Below are 21,508 nucleotides of genomic sequence, written 5' to 3'. Positions count from 1 at the left end.
TTCTTTCAGTTAATAACAGAAACCTCATCGTGCCCTTGGATAAAGCTTCGTGTAAAACGTAAAGTCCGCCTCACCCGTCCATCAACTGTAAGGTTGGGCGGACCACGAAAAATCGGAGACAATTGCACCTTCAAATACCTTAATTGGCGATGGGTGCGCGCAAGAGTCTGAAGCGTGCCTGCTGACTGAAATATCATGCGAGCGCAGGATGGCGTTGGGACGCTCGCCTGATGTCATCTCGCGTGATTTTGAGTTTGATCGATTGAGGCACGTGCCTGCCCCCCCCGAGCTAAAAATTCTGCCCATGGACTAGATATTTTGAAATAATCTGGTGACAGGAAAGGAGAGTGCATTGTACTTTCACTTACCTTTCACCCTGACCCTCCCACACCATCCCTGGTTACTGCCAAAGTTACAGTGTACAATAGCAAGAACCCCTAAAAACTAAAGTATTTCTCTTGTTGCGAAATGTTCTGCATACGGAGTGAACTAATTTCACGTAGGTCATCCTCACTCCTTTTTTTCCTATCTCTTATATTGTTGAACATTATTTTATATTATTTATAAGAAAATGGGAAAACACACAATTTATTTAATGCCCCCAGGATATTTTTCACCTTGGTTATCACATCAGTGAATCCCAGAATCTCCAGAGAAATCTTGAAGAGTTGGCAAAGATAATTCAACATCATGGTTTATGTTAACCTTTATGCAACCATTTTGTATTTTCTCTCCTAATATTTCTTTTGGGTCAAACACTGAGGTGGGGTGGTAGGGATTGGTGGAGGGGTGGTGCATTGACTGCTGGTGACAAATGAAGATTTTTGTGCCGATCACACACCCTGAATGCTTTTCAACTGTATTGGATAGTTAAAACACTGCATGAGATAATTTAAAAATATTAGTTAACATTAAGTTGCAATTTATGAGAATTTTTATTTCTGAAGGTAGTCACTGGTAAAATTTACTAAATGTCTAACACGTTTAACTTAAATGCTGATAAAGCTAACTTGCCTCAGTCTGCTGTTCAGCAACAAAGGCTGTGATTAGTCTAATAGGAAAACAAAATTCTGTGGATGCTGGAAATCTGAAAGTAGAAAATGCTGGAAATACTCAGCAGCTCAGGCAGCATTGTGGAGAAACAGTTAACGTTTCAGGTCAGCTTTCAGCAAGCTTTTGCTCAGCTGGCTTAATATCTCCTTATGTGGCTTGATGTCAAATTTTGTTCCACTAATGCTCTTGTGAAGCACCCTTGGGGCATTTCATTATGTTAAAGGTGCTATATAAAAGCAAGTTGTTGTTATCCTTGTTGTTGCGGTATAATCAAGCTCAGCCTTCAATGTTGTAAAGACTGTGATTGGTCTGACCAGGCTCAATCTCTGTTCGTTACAGAGACTGTGATTGATGTAAATAAGCCTGACGGTCAGCTCATGTTTCACAGATTGTAATTGGTCTAAATAAGCTTGATATTTGGTTCATGTTACACAGACTGTGCTTGGCCTAAATAAGCTTTTCAGTACATATTATACAGACTGTGATTGGTCTAAGCAAGTTTATTCTTCCTTTTGGACTGATGATTATTATTCGGTCTGCAAACAAAATTCACAATTCCTTTACAATACTAACAATATGCGATTTCTTTTAAGTTGATGTTTGCAATTTTTCTTTTTGGTACGCTCTGTACAGAAGAATGCTTCATAAACTGCACACTAAAGGTGACTAACATAAAGTTCCGCGCTCTCTCAAAATCTTAAGTGATATTTCTGCAGCCGAGGTGGAACTGAACCCTGAAAACTAGGGAGACCCTGTTCAGTTTCTCGTTGGCTTCAATCAGGACATTGGCGGGGTTGCACAATTAGCTTCAGTCCTTAGGCTGGGCAAGAGAAAACATCAGCCAGGGTTCCTGTTTCTGATCACCTAACCTTTGGCTTATGTTGGAGGGTGGATGGGGCCGGGGAACGAGAGAAGGCAGGATGGGGCTCGGCTTTCATCGTTGAGCAGCATGCCAGCTCAGCTCATGCACGATGAATAGATATTTGGGTGAGGAATGGAGGTTTGGGGGCCTTCCGAAGTCTGTACCCCGACTTTAGACTGCATACTCAGGAGAGGAGGGAACCATACCGCGAGAGAAGAGCATGGAATTCTACTTCGACTGGAATTGTAAAGCTAACTCACTGAAGGGATTCACTGAATTCGCCCATACTCTGGTGTGAGGCACTTTGATGAGCTGTACATCGGATGAAACACACTGAGCAATGCAATGTGGTGCCTCAAAACACAATTGGACCTTTCAGATGGGACGAGATAATAATTGCTTTATCAAATCGATGAGAAGGTTACTGGATCCAGCCTCCTCATCCAGGATATCCTTATTAGGATTAATTAAACAAAAGGCTTTTTAAAAAAAAGTGTTTTCAGAACAAAAGAACTGTGCAAATTTATCAACAAGATCTCAATTTAACACAGCCTCTACCGTTTAGGAGAAGAAAGACACATGGGAATGTCACAATTTTCAAGTTTCATGATTCACAAACTATCCTGATTTGGAAATGTATCACTTTCCTTCATCATTGCCAGTACAAAATCCTGGAACTCGCTACCAAACATCGACTGCAACAGCTGAAGAGGATGGCTCACCATCACCTTTTCAAGGACAACTAGGAATGCACAATAAGTGCCGTCCCTACCAGTGATGTTCACATCCATTCAGGACCCGACTGCTGTCCACTGATCCTTGCTAGGAAGTGTGCACGTTTGAAAACCTGGGTTAAATTTAGGGTTTAATTTGGTGGCAATGCCCTTGCGGAAGAATAGCCAGGCAACACCCACTGTCTCAGCTCATGCAAGCTGTACAAAGCCAGAGAGGGTGAACAAGGTTCATGAAAACACAATTGTACGGGACAGTAAGGAAATATGAATGGCATACGGGCTCATGTAACATTCTTATTTGCAAATTCAAACCTAGTGGCTGGTGAACCCCTGCTCACATGACAACTCATCTCCAAATTAACAGCCTCGCAACTCTCCATGGGCGAGTTACATGCAGGGATCGCTCCTTGGACTCTCCACGAATGTAAAGATCCCGTAGCACTCATTCAGTTTTCTCTGGTGACCTGGCTGATATTTGCTCCTCAACTGACATCACCATAACAGATTGTTTGTTTTGTCATTATCATATTACTCTTTGAGGGGTCAGGCTGTGCAAAGATTGCTGCATTTCCTACATTACAAAGTGACTACACTTCAAAAGTAGTTAATTGACAGTAAAGTGCTTTGGGATGTCCTGAGGTCCTGAAAGTCACAATATAAATACTTTCTTTTAGTAAGGGTCCCATGGCAATAATTCAATGTATCCTGCAGTAGCCATTCTGCTATATTAAACTGAGCTCCTCCACAGTCGCTCATGTTATGCATCAATGCTCGATCCCCACTAGAGGGAGGAATGGCACTCTACTTGGATCGATAAAGTTGCCTAATGATTCAATACAGATACTGTTAGGCACAACCACACCAGTCATGACTTGAAGATTAAAACAGGCTCGTGCTAATTGTGAGCAAATCATGCTTGTCAGTGTTTCATTTTACCTATGCTGCTCTTTGAGGTAACAATGCACTGAAAATTTTCCAGCATTAATCCTGATGCGGCTTCTGAATTTAGAATTGTACCTATACCCGCTTCACTAATAAATAAACTACTTACCACATGCTGCAGTGTGTTGTGCTCTGTAATGACAGTGTCACCTGATGATCTGCACTTTCAGTTTGAGGCTGGATTCCCTATTGCTCACAGGAAGTCAGAGAATGTGCTGTTTTGTAAGGACTAAGAGAGTTGTATCATATAGTTCACCAAATAGTGCATTTTGAAAAGTTAAGAACTTGGCCTGTCCCTATAACTCTTTGGAGTACAAACACGTTTCCATCTGTTCCTATTCAGATGAAATTACATTGTTTCATAATTTGCCATGGTGAGATTTGAAGGCCTGTCCCTATAAGGCTACAAGGACTTTATTACTGTTAATAAGTGCATGTTGGGGTCACTCAGAATCAAATTTTTGTGAGGTGCATCTTAAGGTCACTTAGAGGGCAATTGCCTCTGTAGATTGGCAATTATTGGTTAAATCCTTCGCTCGTCCCAAATGTCACCAAAAAAGCAGGAAATTACTGCTTCCTAAGTTGTTTTGTAATTAGGTTAGCCCTTTCAGGTCTGGCCTGTCCCACAGTGAAAAACTTGCAAACATTTTATATACCGAGGGAAAAAGCCTAAGATATGGCAGAGGACAGCACCAAACTTGGGAAGACTTTTCCAGCTGATTTCAGGAGGTTGTAGAGCTGGTGGTGGTTACAGAGATGGCACCAAATATACTGAAACACAAGTACATGAAAGATTTATTTTACAACATATCTCCTCAACTCAGTCATAAAAAAACACACTGTAATAATTATTAGTAGTGTTCAGTAACATACAATAGAGATTCCTCAGGATACTTTACATTCCCACTTGGAATAAGCACTCCAAAATATGCAGACAATTGTGTCTCTATACTGCAGGATTCCAGGATAATTTTCAGTTTCCAGTGAAGCTCTATGTAGTTTGCATTAACTTTGAACCCCATAACATCCTACAACTGACAACAGAAGTTATACTATGCATACTAGGTTTGGACAGTCAGAACATATGATTCCCTTTCTTGGAGTTCTACTTCACTCTGTAGGTCTTCTGAATGATTCTTGGGCAGATCCATTCTACCCATGGCTGGGAATTGAGTTGGGCAGTTTTTCTTCATTTCTCAGACTCATTTCTTCTATGAACTGGGGCTTGGATTGAGAGACAGCCTAATGTCATTCCCCAGGGAGCTAGGACTCAGAACTCCTGATTAACATCTTTAGTGACGAACGTCATACTTTCTCTGCAAATTATCTGTTTTAATTCATGGAATTCTCCCACACCATTTTTGAACAAAATGGGAAAGAAAGTGTACCCCAAGACCATGGGTATGTTTGGACTAAAGCTGCAGGTAAAGAGAAAATGAGCAAGTATATCCAGAGAGTGTACACAAGGATTTAGAAAACAGTTCCCCTTTAGCTTTCAATTTTATCTTCCTTTCTCCACTTTGTTTTTCACTTTTTCCTGAGTTTTTCTTTTATCTAATTCTCTTCCCCTGTTGCTTTGATCTATCTCTATTTGGCCTTTCAAAGTCTCTCTTTATCTCCATGCCTCCCTCATCACTCTGTGGCTCAATGGAGTGGGTCAATGATCCTTCACCGTCTATGAATCTCTCACCTACTGCATATCAGCTGTGACAGTGCTGCAGTGATTCTCTGGACCGCTAATCCAGACAACGTGAGTTCTAATCCTACCATGGCAGTTTGAGACTTTGAATTCAGTTTTTTGTTTAAAAATCTGCGAGTAAAAAGCTGGTGCCAGTAAAAGTGACCATGAAGCTGTTAGATTACCATAAAAACCCAGACAGTTCACTAATGAGACGAACACTACATCACAACCTTGGACAATACACTTCAACATTCCTTCATTGGCTGTAAAGCACTTTGGGATGTCCTGAGGTTTGGAAGTCACTATAGAAATGCAAGTTCATTCATACCAAGTTGGTTAACTGCTCTCCAGCTAAAAGTAGCCTAACAAGCTATTCTGTTACATGGAGCAACCAGGTTGGACAATAAATGCCAGTGATACATCTGAAGAATGAATATTAAGAACACAATTCAGGGATCTGACAAGAACACAGGCTATGGCTCCAGCCATTGTGGTGTGAAGGGTTAACCACGACTTTAGTGATTCTCTGAGAATCAAGGGAGCCATTTTGAATGTGAATAAGAGGGCGGGGTTTTGAAAGAGTAGATCTGGAGGAACAGTTTCCACTGACAAAAGGGTAGGTAACTAAAGGACACAGATTTTTAAAAAAACGACAAAAGAATCAGTGGGGTGATGAGGAGAAATGATTCTGTTATGATCCGCACTGTCTGAGAGGGTGGTGGAAGGAGATTCAGTAGTAACTTTTAAAAGAAAATTGGATATATACTTGAAAAGAAAAAAAAATGCAGGGCTACGGGGAAGAGCAGGGGAGTGGGAAGAATTGCTGTCTCAAAGAATTGGTACAGGCATGATGGGCTGAATGGCCTCCTTTTATGCTGTAGGATTCTATGAACTGGTATCACCTAATCCTATAGATTTCCACTCTTCTGCCAAGGTATGGGATACCTACTGAGTAAAGAAAGCACTATCGATCTGGAAAGAGAAAGACACTCATTCTCAAGATTTCAGAATTTGATCCCTGCTTCAGAAGATGTGAGGTCAGTACTCTGAGCAGTTCACGCTATTAGGCTTGATACTACATCTACATCAAACAATTCTGGATTTAACACTAATACGAATGCAAAATACTGCAGATGCTGGAAATCTGAAATTTAAAAAGAAAATGCTGGCAAACCTCAGTAGGTCAGGCATGCTGCCTGTGGGAGCGAAACAGAGTGAACGGCCGGGATTTTCATCCTTGGAGCAGGTAGCGGGAGTCGGGAAAGATCGTGGCTTGGCCTGCCCGCCTCGGGAGAAAGTGCCCACAAAGGCAGGATGTTCATTGCCGAATGGGGGTGGGGGGGTGGCCGGTGGGTGCATGCTACAGTCAGGCCAGCCGACCAGGGAAGTAGTTTGGAGGCTGCCGGGTACTGCGGTGGGCTGCTTAAAGGGTCGCCTTGGTGCTGAGGGACTACATCCCAGTTGTAAGAAAGGGCCTCCAGCCCGCACCTCCTCACCGCCACATACGGCCCATGCTCCATCCATACCACCTCATGGCCCCAATGCCAGGTTATGTCCCCCCAACCGCCTCCCCCTGGCCCTTGCATGCCCCCATGCCATGCTACGGAACTTCCATGCCCATTGACCCAATATACATTGCATGGAACCCTATAGTGACAGTAGTAATTGTGAAAAAACAACTTTTAAAAAAGTCATTCATTTATTTATGACTTTCCAATATCTTAAAAAAAAGTCATTCCACTACAAGGCAATGAAGTGAAAAGGTTGCCTCAAGAAGACGAGGGTTCATGATCCCTCTGAGGGGCCATGAAACACGTCTCTTTAAACACCTGGCCCGACACCATGAAAATTGCGGAGAAGTAGGACATGCCTACCTCTGCAATGGAGCCGGTCAGGTCGGGAGTGCCGGATGCGGGCTTTAGTCAGGAACCAGCCCGCGCCCTTTAAAGCCAATCCCGAAATTGCACAGGCCAGGAGTGGAGTCAGAACCCCTGTTCAGGCCCCGCCTGCCATTTTTAAAAGGCTCCCGAGTCATCCCGACTGAAAGTTCAGCCCTAACGTTTCAGGTCAACGACCTTTTATCAGAACATCATAGATTCGGTGAAATGTCATCGACCTGAAACATTGGGAAGAATTTTCCCGCCTGTGAGCGGGGGCGGGGACCTCTCGCCGACGTGTAAAATGATGTGTGGTGATGTCGGGCGGGCGTCCCAACATCACCGGGCGTCATTTAACTGTCAGTTCGATGGGTGCGCAGCCGATGTGGCTGTGCGCCCACCAAACTGTCAAAGGCCTATTAAGGCCATTAACAAAGCAATTAAAGTTGTTAAGGATGCTGCCCGTCCAACCTTAAGGGAGTTTTCTGCGCTCTTCCAGGTGCATGCGAAAGAGCACAGGCCCCGACTCAGGGAACCCCCACCCCCGGCACAGGGAGCGCTCAGTACTGGGTGGGCAATTGGCGACGCACAAGCAATCGGGGCGCCGATTGGGTCAGCCCATTAACTCTTGTTTCTCTCCACTGATGCCATCTGACCTGTTGAGTTTTTCCAGCACGTTTTGTTCTTAATTCTGGATTTAATTTCAGTAAAGAGAACAATACTAAGGTAATGAGCAATGGTTCTCCAGCCCAGCTCAGAATCCAGGAGATGAGACTTTAGCCTGCACTGGCGATTGACGTTACCTCAGGATGATTGGATGGCTCTGTGTGGTAACGGGGTAAAGGTTAAAGCTGCCGGGAGAAGGCTAATCCTGCACCATCCTGAGAGTGGGAGAGGAGGGCAATAAACAATGCCAGGGTAATGCCCAGCTATTTCAGGGATAAACCGACAGATAGAGAATTCTACTACCAACTACTATCATTATGGGGCATCGGACCGTAGGAAGGATTTATTGGCCTTGGAAGGCCTTGCGCAGATTGGCCAGAAGGATACCGGAGTTTAAAGGGTTAAATTGCGAGGAGAGAATGTATGGACCTGGCCTCTATTCCGTTTGGTTTAGATATTTGAGTGGTGATCTGGTTGAGCTGATTAAAATGACAAAGGGATTCCATAAGGTACACATAGAAACACAACTTCTTATGCTGGAGGAAACTGAGAGGAAGGAGACACAATCTTAAAATCAGAGCCAAGCCATTAGAAATGGCAACAAAAAGCACTTTATGACAAAAGGGCAAATGAGGAACTCTCTCCCTCAAACTGTTAGGTTGCTGGGCGTCAATCAGAATTTCCAAGTCGGAACAGAAACAACACTCAGCTTTGAAAGGCCCTTAGAAAAGATGAGTTACACAGAGAGGGGTGCGGACTATATTGGTGTGGCACAGAGAGGGGTATGGAGTATATCGGTGTGTTACAGAGGGGTGTGGAGTATATCAGTGTGGTACAGAGAGCAGTGCGGAGTATATCGGTGTTACAGAGAGAGGAGTGTTCAGTATATCGGTGTGTTACACAGAGAAGGGTGCGGAGTATATTGGTGCATTACGGAGAGAGGGGTACGGAGTATATTGGCGTGCCACACAGAGAGGGGTGCGGAGTATATTGGTGTGCCACACAGAGTGGGGTGCGGAGTATATTGGTGTGCTACACAGAGAGGGGTGCGGAGTATATTGGTGTGGTACAGGGCAGTGCGGAGTATATCGGTGTTACAGAGAGAGGCGTGTGGAGTATTTCGGTGTGCTACACAGAGGGGGGTGCGAACTATATCGGTGTGTTAGAGAGGGGTGTGGAGTATATCAGTGTGCTACACAGAGAGGAGTACTGAGTATATCAGCGTGTTACAGAGAGAGAGATGCAGAGTATATCGGTGTGTTACAGAGAGAGGGGTGCGGAGTACATCGGTGTGTTACAGAGAGGGGTTGCTGGGTATATCAGTGTGTTACAGAGAGAGGGGGAGGAGTACATCGATGTGTTACAGAGAGAGGAGTGAGGAGTATATTGGTGTGTTACAGAGAGAGGAGTGAGGAGTATATTGGTGTGTTACAGAGAGGAGTGAGGAGTATATTGTTATGTTACTGAGAGAGGAGTGCGGAGTATATTGGTGTGTTACAGCAAGGATTTTGAAGTATTTCATTGTGTTTCAGCAAAGGGTATTCATTACCTTTCATATCACCTTTAAAACCTACTTCTTTGGCATAATTTCTGGTGCTTTAACATCTACTTATTACAAAAGGAAAATACTATGGATACTGGAAACCTGAAACGCAAACAGAAATATCTCTTTTCATGATTTTGTGCCAAATTTTGTTTCATAGGGGTCCTGTGAAGTGCCGTGGGATTTTCTTTTACAGAAATGAGGAGAATTTTTTTCCTCTCAGGGGGTCATTAGTCTATGGAATTCTGTTCGCCATGAGCAGCAAGCTGGGTCATTGAATATACACTTCATAAATGAAAATACACTACATTAATGCAAGTTGCTTTTGTGTATAAGTATGTTAAGGGGAGTGTGGGGTCTATCATAGTGTTCCAGTGCAGGGTATGGGATACATCAGAGAGTGTTACAAGGAGAGATGTGGGATATAGAATGTTACAATGAGAGGTGTGTGATATATCAGAAAGTGTTACAGGGAGAGGTATGGGATATATCAGAATGTGTTACAGTGACAGGTGTGTGATATATCCGAGAATATTACAGTGAAGGATATGGGGTATATTAGAGAGTGTAACAATTAGAGGCATATCATGAGGAGTGGGAGATTATCAGTGTGTTAAACGACGAGAGGTGTGAGATATATCTGAGAATAAGGAGTTTGGGATACATAAGAGTGCTATAATCAGGAATATACCAGTGTGCTACAGTGAGGAGTGTGAGGTATGTCAGGGAGCAATACAGTGATCGTTGTGGAGTATATTAGGGATTATTACAGTGATGTCTGTGGAACATATCACTGAGCGAGGGTGTGGGATAAATCAATGAGTGTTACAAATAGAGATGTGGGATATATCAGAGTGTTACAGTCAAGGATGTGGGGTATATTAGCAACTGTTACAGTGAGATATATAAGCTATATCAGTAAATATTAAAATGAGGAGTGCGAAATAAATCAGCAAGTGCTACAGTGAGGGGAATTGAGCATAACAGAGAGTTAACATATAGAATTGAGATATATATCAGTGTTACAGTGAGGAGTATGTGGTACATCAACATTAGAGTGAGGGGTGTGGGGTATATCAAAGTGCTACCATGTAGAGTTGAGATATACATCAGTGTTACAGTGAGGGGTGTGTGGTAGATTGGTATTACATTAAGGGGTGTGGGGTAAATCAGTGTTACAATAAGAGGTGTGAGATATATCAGTGTTATAGTGAGGCATGTGTGTTATAGATTGCATTTTGAAACAGTTTATTGTATTCAGATATCTTACTGAAGGGTTAATAGTTGAAAGCGTCAGCATTATTATTGATTACAAAAAGTAGTCTTAATGATTTAGTGACAAAAATGTATTAATCTACATCTTTCTTCATTCTTTATTTAATTTGCAAATGTTGCAGTGATCATTAATAACTGATTTTTTACTTTGTAATTTCATAGAAATTTGTATTTCTCTGCATTAGTTTCCACACCATAATACAGGTCTGCTTAATCAACAGACTCCAATCTGCAGCTCAATGAAACAAACAGGGCTTAAGCTTAGTTGTAAGGCTGCACCATGAGCAATGCAGAGGGGACCTTCATGCTGTGTTAGCCATGGCGCATAAGAATATAACAGAAGGGAGCTGGAGTAGGCCACTTGGCCCTTCGAGCCTGCTCTACCATTTAATAAGATCATGGCTGATCTTTCACCTTAACTCCATCTTCCTGCAGCATCTCAATATCTCTTAATTCCCATAGTACCTAAAGATATATACCTCTTTCTTGAATATATTCCAATAGGTGAGCATCCACTGTTCTTGGGGGTAAAGAGTCACAGCCCTTTGAGTGAAAAAAATTCTCTTTAATTCAATCCTAAATGGTCAACCCCTTTGCCTGAGACTGTGATCCCCTGTTATAGATTACTCAGCCAAGGGAAACTACCCTGTCAAGCCCCTTAAGAATTTTATGGTTCACTCATTCTTCTAAATTCAGAGGAATTTTGGCCTAGCCTACTCAATCTCTCCTCAATGGACAATCCCCTCATCCTAGCTTTTAGTCTAATAAACGTTTGTTGCACTCACTTTTGGACAAGTACATCGTACCTTTGGTTAGGAGAGCAAAACTGTACACAGTACTTCAGCTGTAGCCTCACCAGTGCCCTGTATAATTGTAATAAGCCTTCTTTACTCTTATACTCCAGTCCCTTTGTAATAAAAACTGCCATACCATTTGCCTTCCTAATTGATTCCTGTACCCGCATGTTAATTTTCTGTGATTCATGTACAAGGATGTGCAAAGTCTCTGAATACAAACATTTCCCAGCCTCTCACGATTTAAAAGATATTTTGCTTTTTTATTTTTCCTTTCAGAGTGGATAACCTAATACTTTCCAACATTGTATTTCATCTGCCTTACTCTTGTCCACCCACCCAACCTGTTGACTGTATATACCTCTGCAGCCTCTTTGGGACATCCTCACCACTTACATTCCCACCTAACTTTGTATTGTCAGCAACCTTGGATACATTGCACACAATCACCTCACCTGAGTCATTCATATAGATTACAAACAGCGGAGGCCTAAGTAATGATCCTTGCAGCATCCACATTATAGCTTACCAACCTGAAAATGTCCTGCTTATTCCTGCTCTCTGCTTCCTGTCCATTAGTCAATCTTCAATTCATGAGAATATATTAGCCCCAATCATATGAGTCCTCATTTTGTATAATAACCTCTTGTACATGGCACCTTATCAATGGTAGCACTCATTCCTTTGAGTCAAAAAGTGTGGATTTAAATCCCACTCTAGAGACTTGAGCATGAAATCTCAGCTGACTCTCCAGAGCAGTACTGAGGGAGTTGCACCGTTGAAGGTTCCCTTTTGGATAAGACCAGGTGAAACAGAGGCCCAGTTTGTCCTCTTAGGTAGATGTAAAATATCTCGTGGCACTATTTTGAACTATTGCAGGGGAGTTCCCCCTCTCTTCTGGCCAAAGTTTATCCCTCAACCAACATCACTAAAACAGATAATCAGGGCATTATTACCTCTTTGCTGTTTCTGGGAGCTTGAAATCTATGATAATGACTTAGATGAGGGGACTGAGTGTAACGTTGTGGAAAACACAAATCAGTTCCTGTGTTTTCCGACTTTACAACAGTGACTACATTTCAAAAATAGTCAACTGGCTATGAGGAGCTTTGAGACATCCTGAAGTTTTGAAAAGCACCATAAAAGGCTAAAGGTTTCTTTAGGAGAGATCCAAGATGCTTTAAATAATATTAACTCGTTTCCTTACTTTCTCCTGCAGTAGCCACCATTCATAGCCTAAGGCAAGAGGGTGTGGGGGAGTTGGGGGGGCAATGGGGGCTGGCAGGGGGAATAGGGGAGGAAGGCTGGGAACTTACTGCCACCTTTTGGCCACTTCTGCTTTAAACCTGAGAGTTGCAGCCTGGCGAGGGAAGCATATTATCTGTCAGGAGAGAACCATGAACCTTCTTCTTTTGCATTAACATCATCCATTTGTAAAATCTAATTGTCATTGTTTTTAAAATGTATTTCAAAATTAATCCTAGAATAATCATGCAAAACTGCCCCGCAGTGATAGCAACGATATATCCCTCTTGATGTGAGTGTCACCCTCACCATTCATATTCCTTTGTGTACACCATTCACTGTGTGGGTCCAATTAAAATTCAGAGTCACCCAAGGAAAAGCCTATTGTCGATGGAGAAACCTCAATTTTGTCTCGCAGCTTTGTTTTCTCTCTTTGCCTATTCTCCCACTACTTTGAACAGCAGTGCCTCATCCAGGTTGAGAAGCAAAGGGCCGGATAACCTTCCTGGTGCCCAATGGAAACCCCATGGCAAAGGTGGAAGTTGCCCGAAGGTCATTCTTGAAGTCCCAAGATGTCGGTTGTAATGTCAATCATGTTGTCAAGCCCCCAGAGGTAGCCGTCTTCCCTGTTGCCTTCCTGCCACGGATGACGGTGGTTAAGAGTCTTTCCGCTCGGTAGCCTTGTGGTCTTACCGAAGTCGATCAGCCACACCTTTGCCACTTCGCTCTTGTCGTGTATGAAGAGCAATGAACTCCCAATAACCTGCACCAAGTAGGGGAAGGTTGAAAGTCAAAAACACACTTGCAAGGTTGAGAAAATAACCGCGGCATTTCCGTATTAAGATAAGATTTATTTTCACCAGAACGATGTGGGGACTTTAGAGGGATAAATTATAAGGACAGGGTTCACAAACTTGTATTCCCTTGAGATTATAGGACAGAAGGCAATCTGATCGAGGTGTTTAAAACACTAAAAGGATATAATAATGTAGACATAGGGTATATATTTCCACTGGTGGGAAACAGAACACAAGAAGACATAATTTTCAAATCAGAGCGAGGTTGTTCAGGAGAGAAATTAGGAAGCATTTTGTCACAAAGGATTGTGGGAAACTAGAACTCACTTCCTGAAAAGCCTGTGGATGCTGGGGCTTGTTTGGAACTTTCAAGGCTGAGATCGACAGATGTTTTTTCTGGGTAAGGAACATGGAGTACAAGCAGCAAAATGGAGTTGAGGTAGAGACCAGCCACGACCTAAGTGACAGGGCAGGCTCGAGTGGCTGAATGGCTGACTCCTGTAGCTAGGACTGAAGGAAGAAGTAAGAGGAACTTCCTCAACACGTGATATAAGAACAGATCATGCCACAAGTGGCATGGGGGCAGAGATTGTAATAACATTCAAAATGGAATTGGAAAAGTATTTGGAAAGGAAGAGTATAAAGAAGGGAATGCGATTGGAATATGGAGTGCCAGCTGAACAGTGAGCACAAAGGGGCAGAAAGGCCTCCACTTATAATGTAAATCCTAGGAATCCAAGATTCCTAGAAAATATAAATCTCTCAGCCTGTAAGGTGGATTACTTGGGTGGAGAGGGACTCAGTCCAATCTGAGGTTGTGACCTTGTCAGGGAGGGAGTTCCAGGATTTTGACCCAGCGACAGTGAAGGAACGGCAATATATTTCCAAGTCAGAATGGGACTTGGCTTGGAGAGGAACTTCCAGGTGGTGGTATTCCCAGGCGTCTGCTGCCCTTGTCCTTCTAGATAGTAGCAGTCGTGAGTTTGGAAGGTGCTGTCTAAGGAACCTTGGTGAATTCCTGCAGTACATCTTGTAGATGGTACACATTGCTGCCACTGTGCGTTGGTGGTGGAGGAAGTGAATATTTGTGGATGGGTGCCAATCAAGCGGGCTGCTTTGACCTGGATGGTGTCAAGCTTCTTGAGTGTTGTCGGAGCTGCACCCAACTAGGCAAGTGGGGAGTATTGCATTATTGCCTTGTAGGTGGTAGACAGGCTTTGGGGAGTCAGGAAGTGAGTTCCTCCCTGTAGGATTCCTGGACCCTGACCTGCTCTTGTAGCCACAGTATTTATATGGCTAGTCCAGTTCAGTTTCTAGTCAATGGTAACCCCCAGGGTACTGATTACAGGTCCATGACTTGCCAAATGGTGCTTCCTGAGAGTTGGTAGCACCTGCACAGGGAATCATCCCCATAACCAGTCTCCTCATATATATCTGCACAGTCAGCTGCCTGCTACATACCTCGTGCTTTTTGAAGAACTCCGATGATTCTAGAGTTTTCCGGATCTTCTTCAGTCTCGTCACATAGGCTTCCTTCAGATTCAAACAAAGCAGAAGTCTAAGTGATCAGTAATGGATCAACATGAATGAGATCTCAGATGACCTCAGCTCTCAGCGGACTGGGTGCTGCATTCAGCCCTTGCGTCCATGGACAAGGGATTGGGAATCAGCCAGAGTTCCTGCTCCTGATCCAGATCCACCAGACACTCACAATGCCCTCTGCTTTTTAGTCCTTATATTGATGTCTTAGAACCTTATAATAGTCATTTAACCCATTATAATGTTCCTTTAAGCCTTTCTATTGGTGCTTTTACCCCTATATTCGGTGTTCTAGCCCTTTTATTGATGATAACTTACCAAAATATTCTTGTTTCCATTGACAAAGTCGACAAAGACCTGGAGAATCTGTTGCTTCGTTTTGGTCCTTTTGAAGTTAGTGCTGCCTGTTCCATCTGCTTTCTGTAACCGAGAGTGAAAACATGGTGACCATTACACCCAGGAAGGGGCACAGCAACTGCACAGAACTTGGGGCCTCAATTAAAAAATAGAAGATAAGTTAGTTAAGGCCGGACTTTATGTAGAGACTGCAGACATCTCCTCCCTTATAACACCTCAGACCCTGTATTGTTCTCCCTCCAATAATATACTGTATTGCAATAACTTCTGCTCTCCTGCTGTGGAGCTACTCCCTGTAATGTCCATCATGTGTTAACTGTCTCCTTGTCTTGCTGTTAAATTCTCCTTTATAACATCCTTTGCCTGCTTAATACCTCTCACTCTCCCTTGAAACATTTCCTCTTGTACTGCTCCTTAACTCTCAAAACCTGTGCCCCTGGCACTCCTTGTAGGATCACCTCTTTCATCGTCTTGTAACACTTCATGCCTCTTGAAGGAGTTCCTCTCACTGCTACTTGAAAGGCTGGTCTGTAGGCAGCACATTGAGAATTGTAAGCATTCTTCCCAACTTAAGTCCTCACTGCCTGCATGTTATAATATGAATTCTTCTAGAGGGGCCCAGGCCCAGGCACTGTGTCACCCTGGGTAGCTTGAATTAAAAATGAGGCTTTCCATTCTGATTACTTTTAAACACTTGCTTTTGCTTTACAGTTCAGGCATTTTTAAGAAAAGAATAGGAGAAACAGGCTTTGGTTGGGTTTATTCACTATTCTGCAGACCAATCAGACCAAAAGTTACTCAAACTCCCCATCCCGGTCAGAGTGGCAGTTGGTTCCCTCTAACTCTCCCCAATTCACAGTGTGGCTCCCTCTACCTCTACCCTACACCCTCTTTTTCGATCCCCTTCCGTTACTGAAAGCCTCATTCACATCATTGTCACATCTGGATTCAAATCCTCTCTCCCTGCCAACCTTCCACTCTCCATAAACATCAACTCATCCAATGCTCTTCATGGACTTTCCCCCCCTGCCTCTTCCAACTCTGTGACACCCTGTGCCCCCACCTCCAAAGCTCTCTACTCTGTCAATTCTGGCTTGTGGGCAGCCCCTTCCCTTTGTTCCGCCATTGGCATCCATGCCCTCAACTGGCTGGGCCCAAAGCTCTGGAATTCCCTCTATCAACCTCGCCCTCTTCTGCTGCCCTTAAAACCTCTCTGACCAAGCTTAATCTCTGAGTCCAACTCACTCCTTCCTATCCATTTCCCTTCTGTGGAACCCCTTGGGATGTTTTCCAATGTTAAAGGCATCATATAAATGCAAGTTCCATCTATCATGAGCTCAGAAATCCCCAATGTGGAATCCAATGGAGTCAAGCAGCACATTGAGAGCTGAGGTAGAGAACCAACAGTGAGGAGATCAGTGAGGACCTGTGCAGTGGCAATATTCCCATGCAGTTAGTTCCCTCATGGCAGCTAAACAGCCGCGGACCCCTGAGCTTGCTAATTTGGCAACTCAGTAAATAGTAACTGTGCCTGTTTACATACAGCAAATAGATATGCTTCCACCCTCACTGTAAGGACCCTGTGTGAAATGAGTCTGGGACAGTTTGCACTTGTCCAGTGTTGAGTGTGGACCGACAATACAAAACTGGCACTACTCAATGTCACTCGATGGCTAGTGCAAAATGTGTGGTGCTATTGTTGGGCATTACACACAGAAAATTGTTGGCATTAATTTGAGTCTAACATATCAAACCTGATGAAGGAGTGTGCATATGTCCATACTTTACATCTACATATGAGAGTGTGTGTGTATACGTGTGCATATATATATGTACCTATGTGTTTATAATGTGTTTATGTATATGTGTATATACACAATATGTATATACACACATTATGCAAAACAATCACAATCATAAACTTATGCTGTTTGCCAAAATTGTGATGTGCTGCCACTCTCCTTCCCACCACCAGGCGGCAGAATGCTCCAACATTTTACCAAGGATTACCGAATGCTCTGCTGCGGGATGGCCAGCCTCGGTTTTATAATGAATGAAAAAATACAGTTTTGTTGACCCACAATGTACGGTCACCAGTGGTGGCTGCTCCCATGGAATGCCACAACAAATTCCAGGTTCCTGTCCTGGTATTGAAATAAACTACTGGAGATGTTGCTACTTAGCTGGGTGACTCTAAGTTCTTCAGGGCCAAAGTAGAGCCAGCAGTATAACCTAGCAGCAGCGATAACTGACTGCTCTAAAGCTAGTGCTGGTATAAACCGTGCCAACCCTCACTAGTAGTTGCAGGATGGGCACTGAACTCAGGCTGGCCATAGCAGCTCATCGCTAGTCACGTTCCCAAGTTACTGCGCCACAGGCTAGCAAGGAATAGCTGTTGGTATCATTTGACAGTGTGTCACATGCTCTATTTTGGTACCAACAGGTGTGATAATAGAAGGGAGGTGGATGTTTTCTGATTTCCAAATCTGACTTCAATTGACAATTTTATTTTCCGTGCCCAGTTGCCGTTGCAATAAAATGACCATCTGAGAGACCAAGGTCAGGCCGTGGACCCTCAGTGGATGGGAGCACGGTTCAGGTAGAGGTCAGTTTACCCAATTCTGGGCATTCCTTTTGAATAAAATGAATAACGGCAGTTTCTGAAATTGGGCACACACACCTCTGTGGCCAGTTCTCTGACCTTAACTGGGCAAACTCTTTACTGAGAGCAGAACCACGCAATAATAACAGCAACTTATACTTTTATAGCACCATTAATGCACTGAAATGTCCCAAGGCACTTCACAGGAGCAATTATCAATCAAGATTGGACACCAAGCCCCAGAAGAAGATATGTCAGGTGACCCAAAAGCTTGGTTTTAAGAGGCATCTTAAAGGAGGAAAGAGGCCGAGAGGGTTAGTGAGGGAATTCCAGAGCTTACTGTCCAGTCAGCTGAAGGGACGGCTGCCAAGGTGTAGCAAAGAGAATGAGGGACAAACAAGAGGCCAGAATCGGAGAAGCGCAGAGATGTGAGAGGGTTGTAACACTGGAGGAGCTTACAGAAATAGGGTGGGGCTGGGCCAATGGAGGGATTTAAACACAAGGATGAGAATTTTAAAATCGGAGGCATGGGTGCTGGACCTGGAGCTGGTGTACGTCAGTGAGCACCGGACTGATAGACGAATGAGACTTGTCTGGGTTAGAGTGAGGGCAGCAGAGTTTTGGATGGACTCAAGCTTATGGAGGGTGGAAGCCAAGAGAGCATTGGGATAACTGAGTCTAGGGATAAAAGTATGGATGAGGATTTCAGCAGAGGATAAGTTGAGGGAGAGGTTTAGATGGGTGATTTAACAGGGGCAATCTTTGTGATGGCGAGGATATGATTTTGGAAGCTCAGCTCAGGGTCAAACAAGGTTCCTGCTAAGCTGCATGTGTGCATGACAGCACCAACAACCTGGAAGGTGCTGCATAGGTTTTGCTTCGTGTTAAACACTGTGCATGTGTGACCACACAAACATACTTAAAAGGTGTCAACTATTGGAACACTGGCTGCACACAACAACAAAATTTTACAGGAATCATTGGGATCAAATAGGATGCTAAAGATGCAACAGTCTGCTTCAGCCTCAGACAGTGGCCAGTGACTAGGGAATAGTTTGTGATGAGGCTCAATATTTTCAGCCTTCCTAATATTTAACTGGATGAAATTGGAGTTCATCCAGTACAAACATATGAATTAGGAGCAGGAGTAGGCCACTCAGCCCTTCAAGCCTGCTCCACCATTCATTAAGAACATGGCTGATCTGATTATAACCCCCCCACCTACCCCCGATAACCTTTCAATCCCTTGTTAATTGAGAATCTATCCAGCTCTGCCTTAAAAATATTCAAGACACCTCTTACTCTTCTAAACTCCAGTGGATACAACTCTAATCTGTCCAACCTTTCCTCATAAGACAACCCACCCATTCCTGGTATTAGTCTAGTAAACCTTCTCTGAACTGCTTTTATATCTTTCCTTAAATAAGGAAACCAATACTGTACACAGTACTCCAGATGTGGTCTCACCAATGCTCTGTATAACTGAAGAATAACCTCCCTACTTTTGTATTCAGTTACCCACGCAATAACTGATAACATTCTATTAACTTGCCTAATTACTTGCTGTACCTGCCTTTTTTGGTACATGCACTAGGATACCCAGATCCCTCTGAATCTCAGAGCTCTCAAAACTCTCACCATTTAAGTAACATGCTTCTTCTTTATTCTTCCTGTCGAAATGGACAATTTCACATTTGCCCACATTATACAACATTTGTCAGACCTTTGCCCACTCACTTAACCTATGTCACTTTGCAGCCTCCTTACATCCTCTTCACAATCCACTTTCCTACATATCATTGTGTTGTCAGCAAATTTAGTAACCATACCCCTTGTCCCCTTCATCCAAATCATTTCTATAAATTATAAAAAGTTGAGGCCCCAGCATCAATCCCTGTGACACATCACTCTTCACATCACTTGTTACATTCCGCCAACCAGAAAAAGACCCATTTACGGCTACCCTGCTTCTTGTTAACTAGCCAATCTTCTATCCATGCCAAAATGTCACCCCCCCTACACTATGAGCTTTCATTTTCCACAATAACCTTTGATGTGGCGCCTTTTAAAATGCCTTCTGGAAATCTAATTATTGGTAATCTGAGGTGTAATACACCTTTAATAGACTGTGAGCAGATTGACCACGTGACTGTAAGACCCAATAGCTGTGTAGCGCGGGATAACATGTTAATGTTAGTCTAGAGTAGGGTCTGGTTGGAGAAGCACATGTCATGTTAGTGCTCTGTTGTTTCATATTGGTCTCTGCGTCTGCATTATATTGTGATCAGCTCAACTGTCAACAGATAAGCATGAGACCAGTTTGCGAGCAAAGCGATCCCATGGTAAAACACAACACTAAGCAGAGTACATCCAGCTGCATACAGAATGTTGGGCAAGCAATCTGACAACTCATAGACAGTGCAGGAGGTTGAGAGGTGGTGAGGGAGAGCTGGGTGTCATACATGTGGAAGCAGGCAGTATATTTTTGGATGATGTTGCTGAGGGGCAGCATGTAGATGAGAAATACGGGAGGAGGTTGAGGATAGCTGCTTGGGGGACACCAGAGGTAACGGTGTGGGAGCAGAAGGAGAAGCCATTGCAGCAGATTCTCAGACTACGGCAGGAATGGATTCAGGTGAGGACAGTCCCACCCAACTGGATGACAGAGACAAGATGTTGGAGGAAGATGGTGGGGGTCACTTGACTCAAAGGCTGCAGCCAGATCGAACAGGGATAGTTTACAGCAGTCACTCTCATGCAGAATATTATCCGTGAATTTAATAAGAGCAGTTTCAGCACAGAGGCAGGTAATTGGCTCGAGAGTTTCAAATGCGGAGTTGTGGGGAAAATGGACATATATTTGGAAAGTGACAGCTCATTTAGTGGCTTTGGAAAGGAAATGAGGTAGGAGATGGGGAAACATTTTTTTTTAATGACAGAGGGACTAAGTGTATTCGTTTTCAGAAGGGCGATGGTGAAGGATTTGAAAGGAAAAAAGGGCAATACCTAAGGAGAGGGAAGAATTTACACTTTCAGCCAACATGGGGGCCAGGAAGAAAGTTGAGTGGTCAACAGTTCGTGGGGATAGGGTCTATGGAGCAGGTCGTGATTCTCATGGACGTGATAGGTAGGAAAGTATGTTGTGAAGAGTACATGGGGAGGCTGCAGATAGATATAGATAGGTTGAGTGAATGGGCAAAGATCTGGCAAATGGAGTTTAATGTGGGAAAATATGAAGTTGTTCACTTTGGCAGGAAGAACAAAAAAGCAGAGTTACTTAAGTGGAGAACGGCTGTGTAATTCTGAGGTGCAGAGGGATCTAGGTGTTCTAGTGCCTGAGTCGCAAAAAGTTAGTTTGGAGGTACAGCAAGTAATTAAGGAGGCTAATGGAATGCTATCCTTTATTATGTGAGGGATTGAACATAAAAATAAGGATGTTATGCTTCAGTTATACGGGGAATTGGTAAGACCGCTGTGTAATCGAGAGAGAGAGGTTTGGCTGCAGCCTTTGAGACAGATGACCTCCGCCATCTTCCTCCAA

The 21,508-nt window shown here is 43.5% G+C and overlaps 1 protein-coding gene across 1 annotated transcript in view; it reads right to left on the bottom strand.

Moving 5' to 3' along the window:
- Window positions 1-10,799: 10,799 nt before the first annotated feature.
- itpka (inositol-trisphosphate 3-kinase A) overlaps window positions 10,800-21,508 on the bottom strand; it is a 77,482-nt gene continuing 66,773 nt past the window's right edge. Inside the window, exons 5-7 of the mRNA XM_041214742.1 lie at window positions 15,327-15,428; window positions 14,931-15,002; window positions 10,800-13,435 (exon numbers count right to left, since the gene is read on the bottom strand). Coding sequence (XP_041070676.1) covers window positions 13,226-13,435; window positions 14,931-15,002; window positions 15,327-15,428 — 384 coding nt within the window. The 3' untranslated portion in view covers window positions 10,800-13,225. The remainder of the gene's footprint in view (window positions 13,436-14,930; window positions 15,003-15,326; window positions 15,429-21,508) is intronic.

The sequence above is a fragment of the Carcharodon carcharias genome, chromosome 20 (assembly GCF_017639515.1).
Source record: "Carcharodon carcharias isolate sCarCar2 chromosome 20, sCarCar2.pri, whole genome shotgun sequence".
Classification (NCBI taxonomy): domain Eukaryota; kingdom Metazoa; phylum Chordata; class Chondrichthyes; order Lamniformes; family Lamnidae; genus Carcharodon; species Carcharodon carcharias.
The sequence above is the reverse complement of the archived record's forward strand: the minus strand, read 5'-3'. Positions and strand labels throughout refer to the sequence as shown.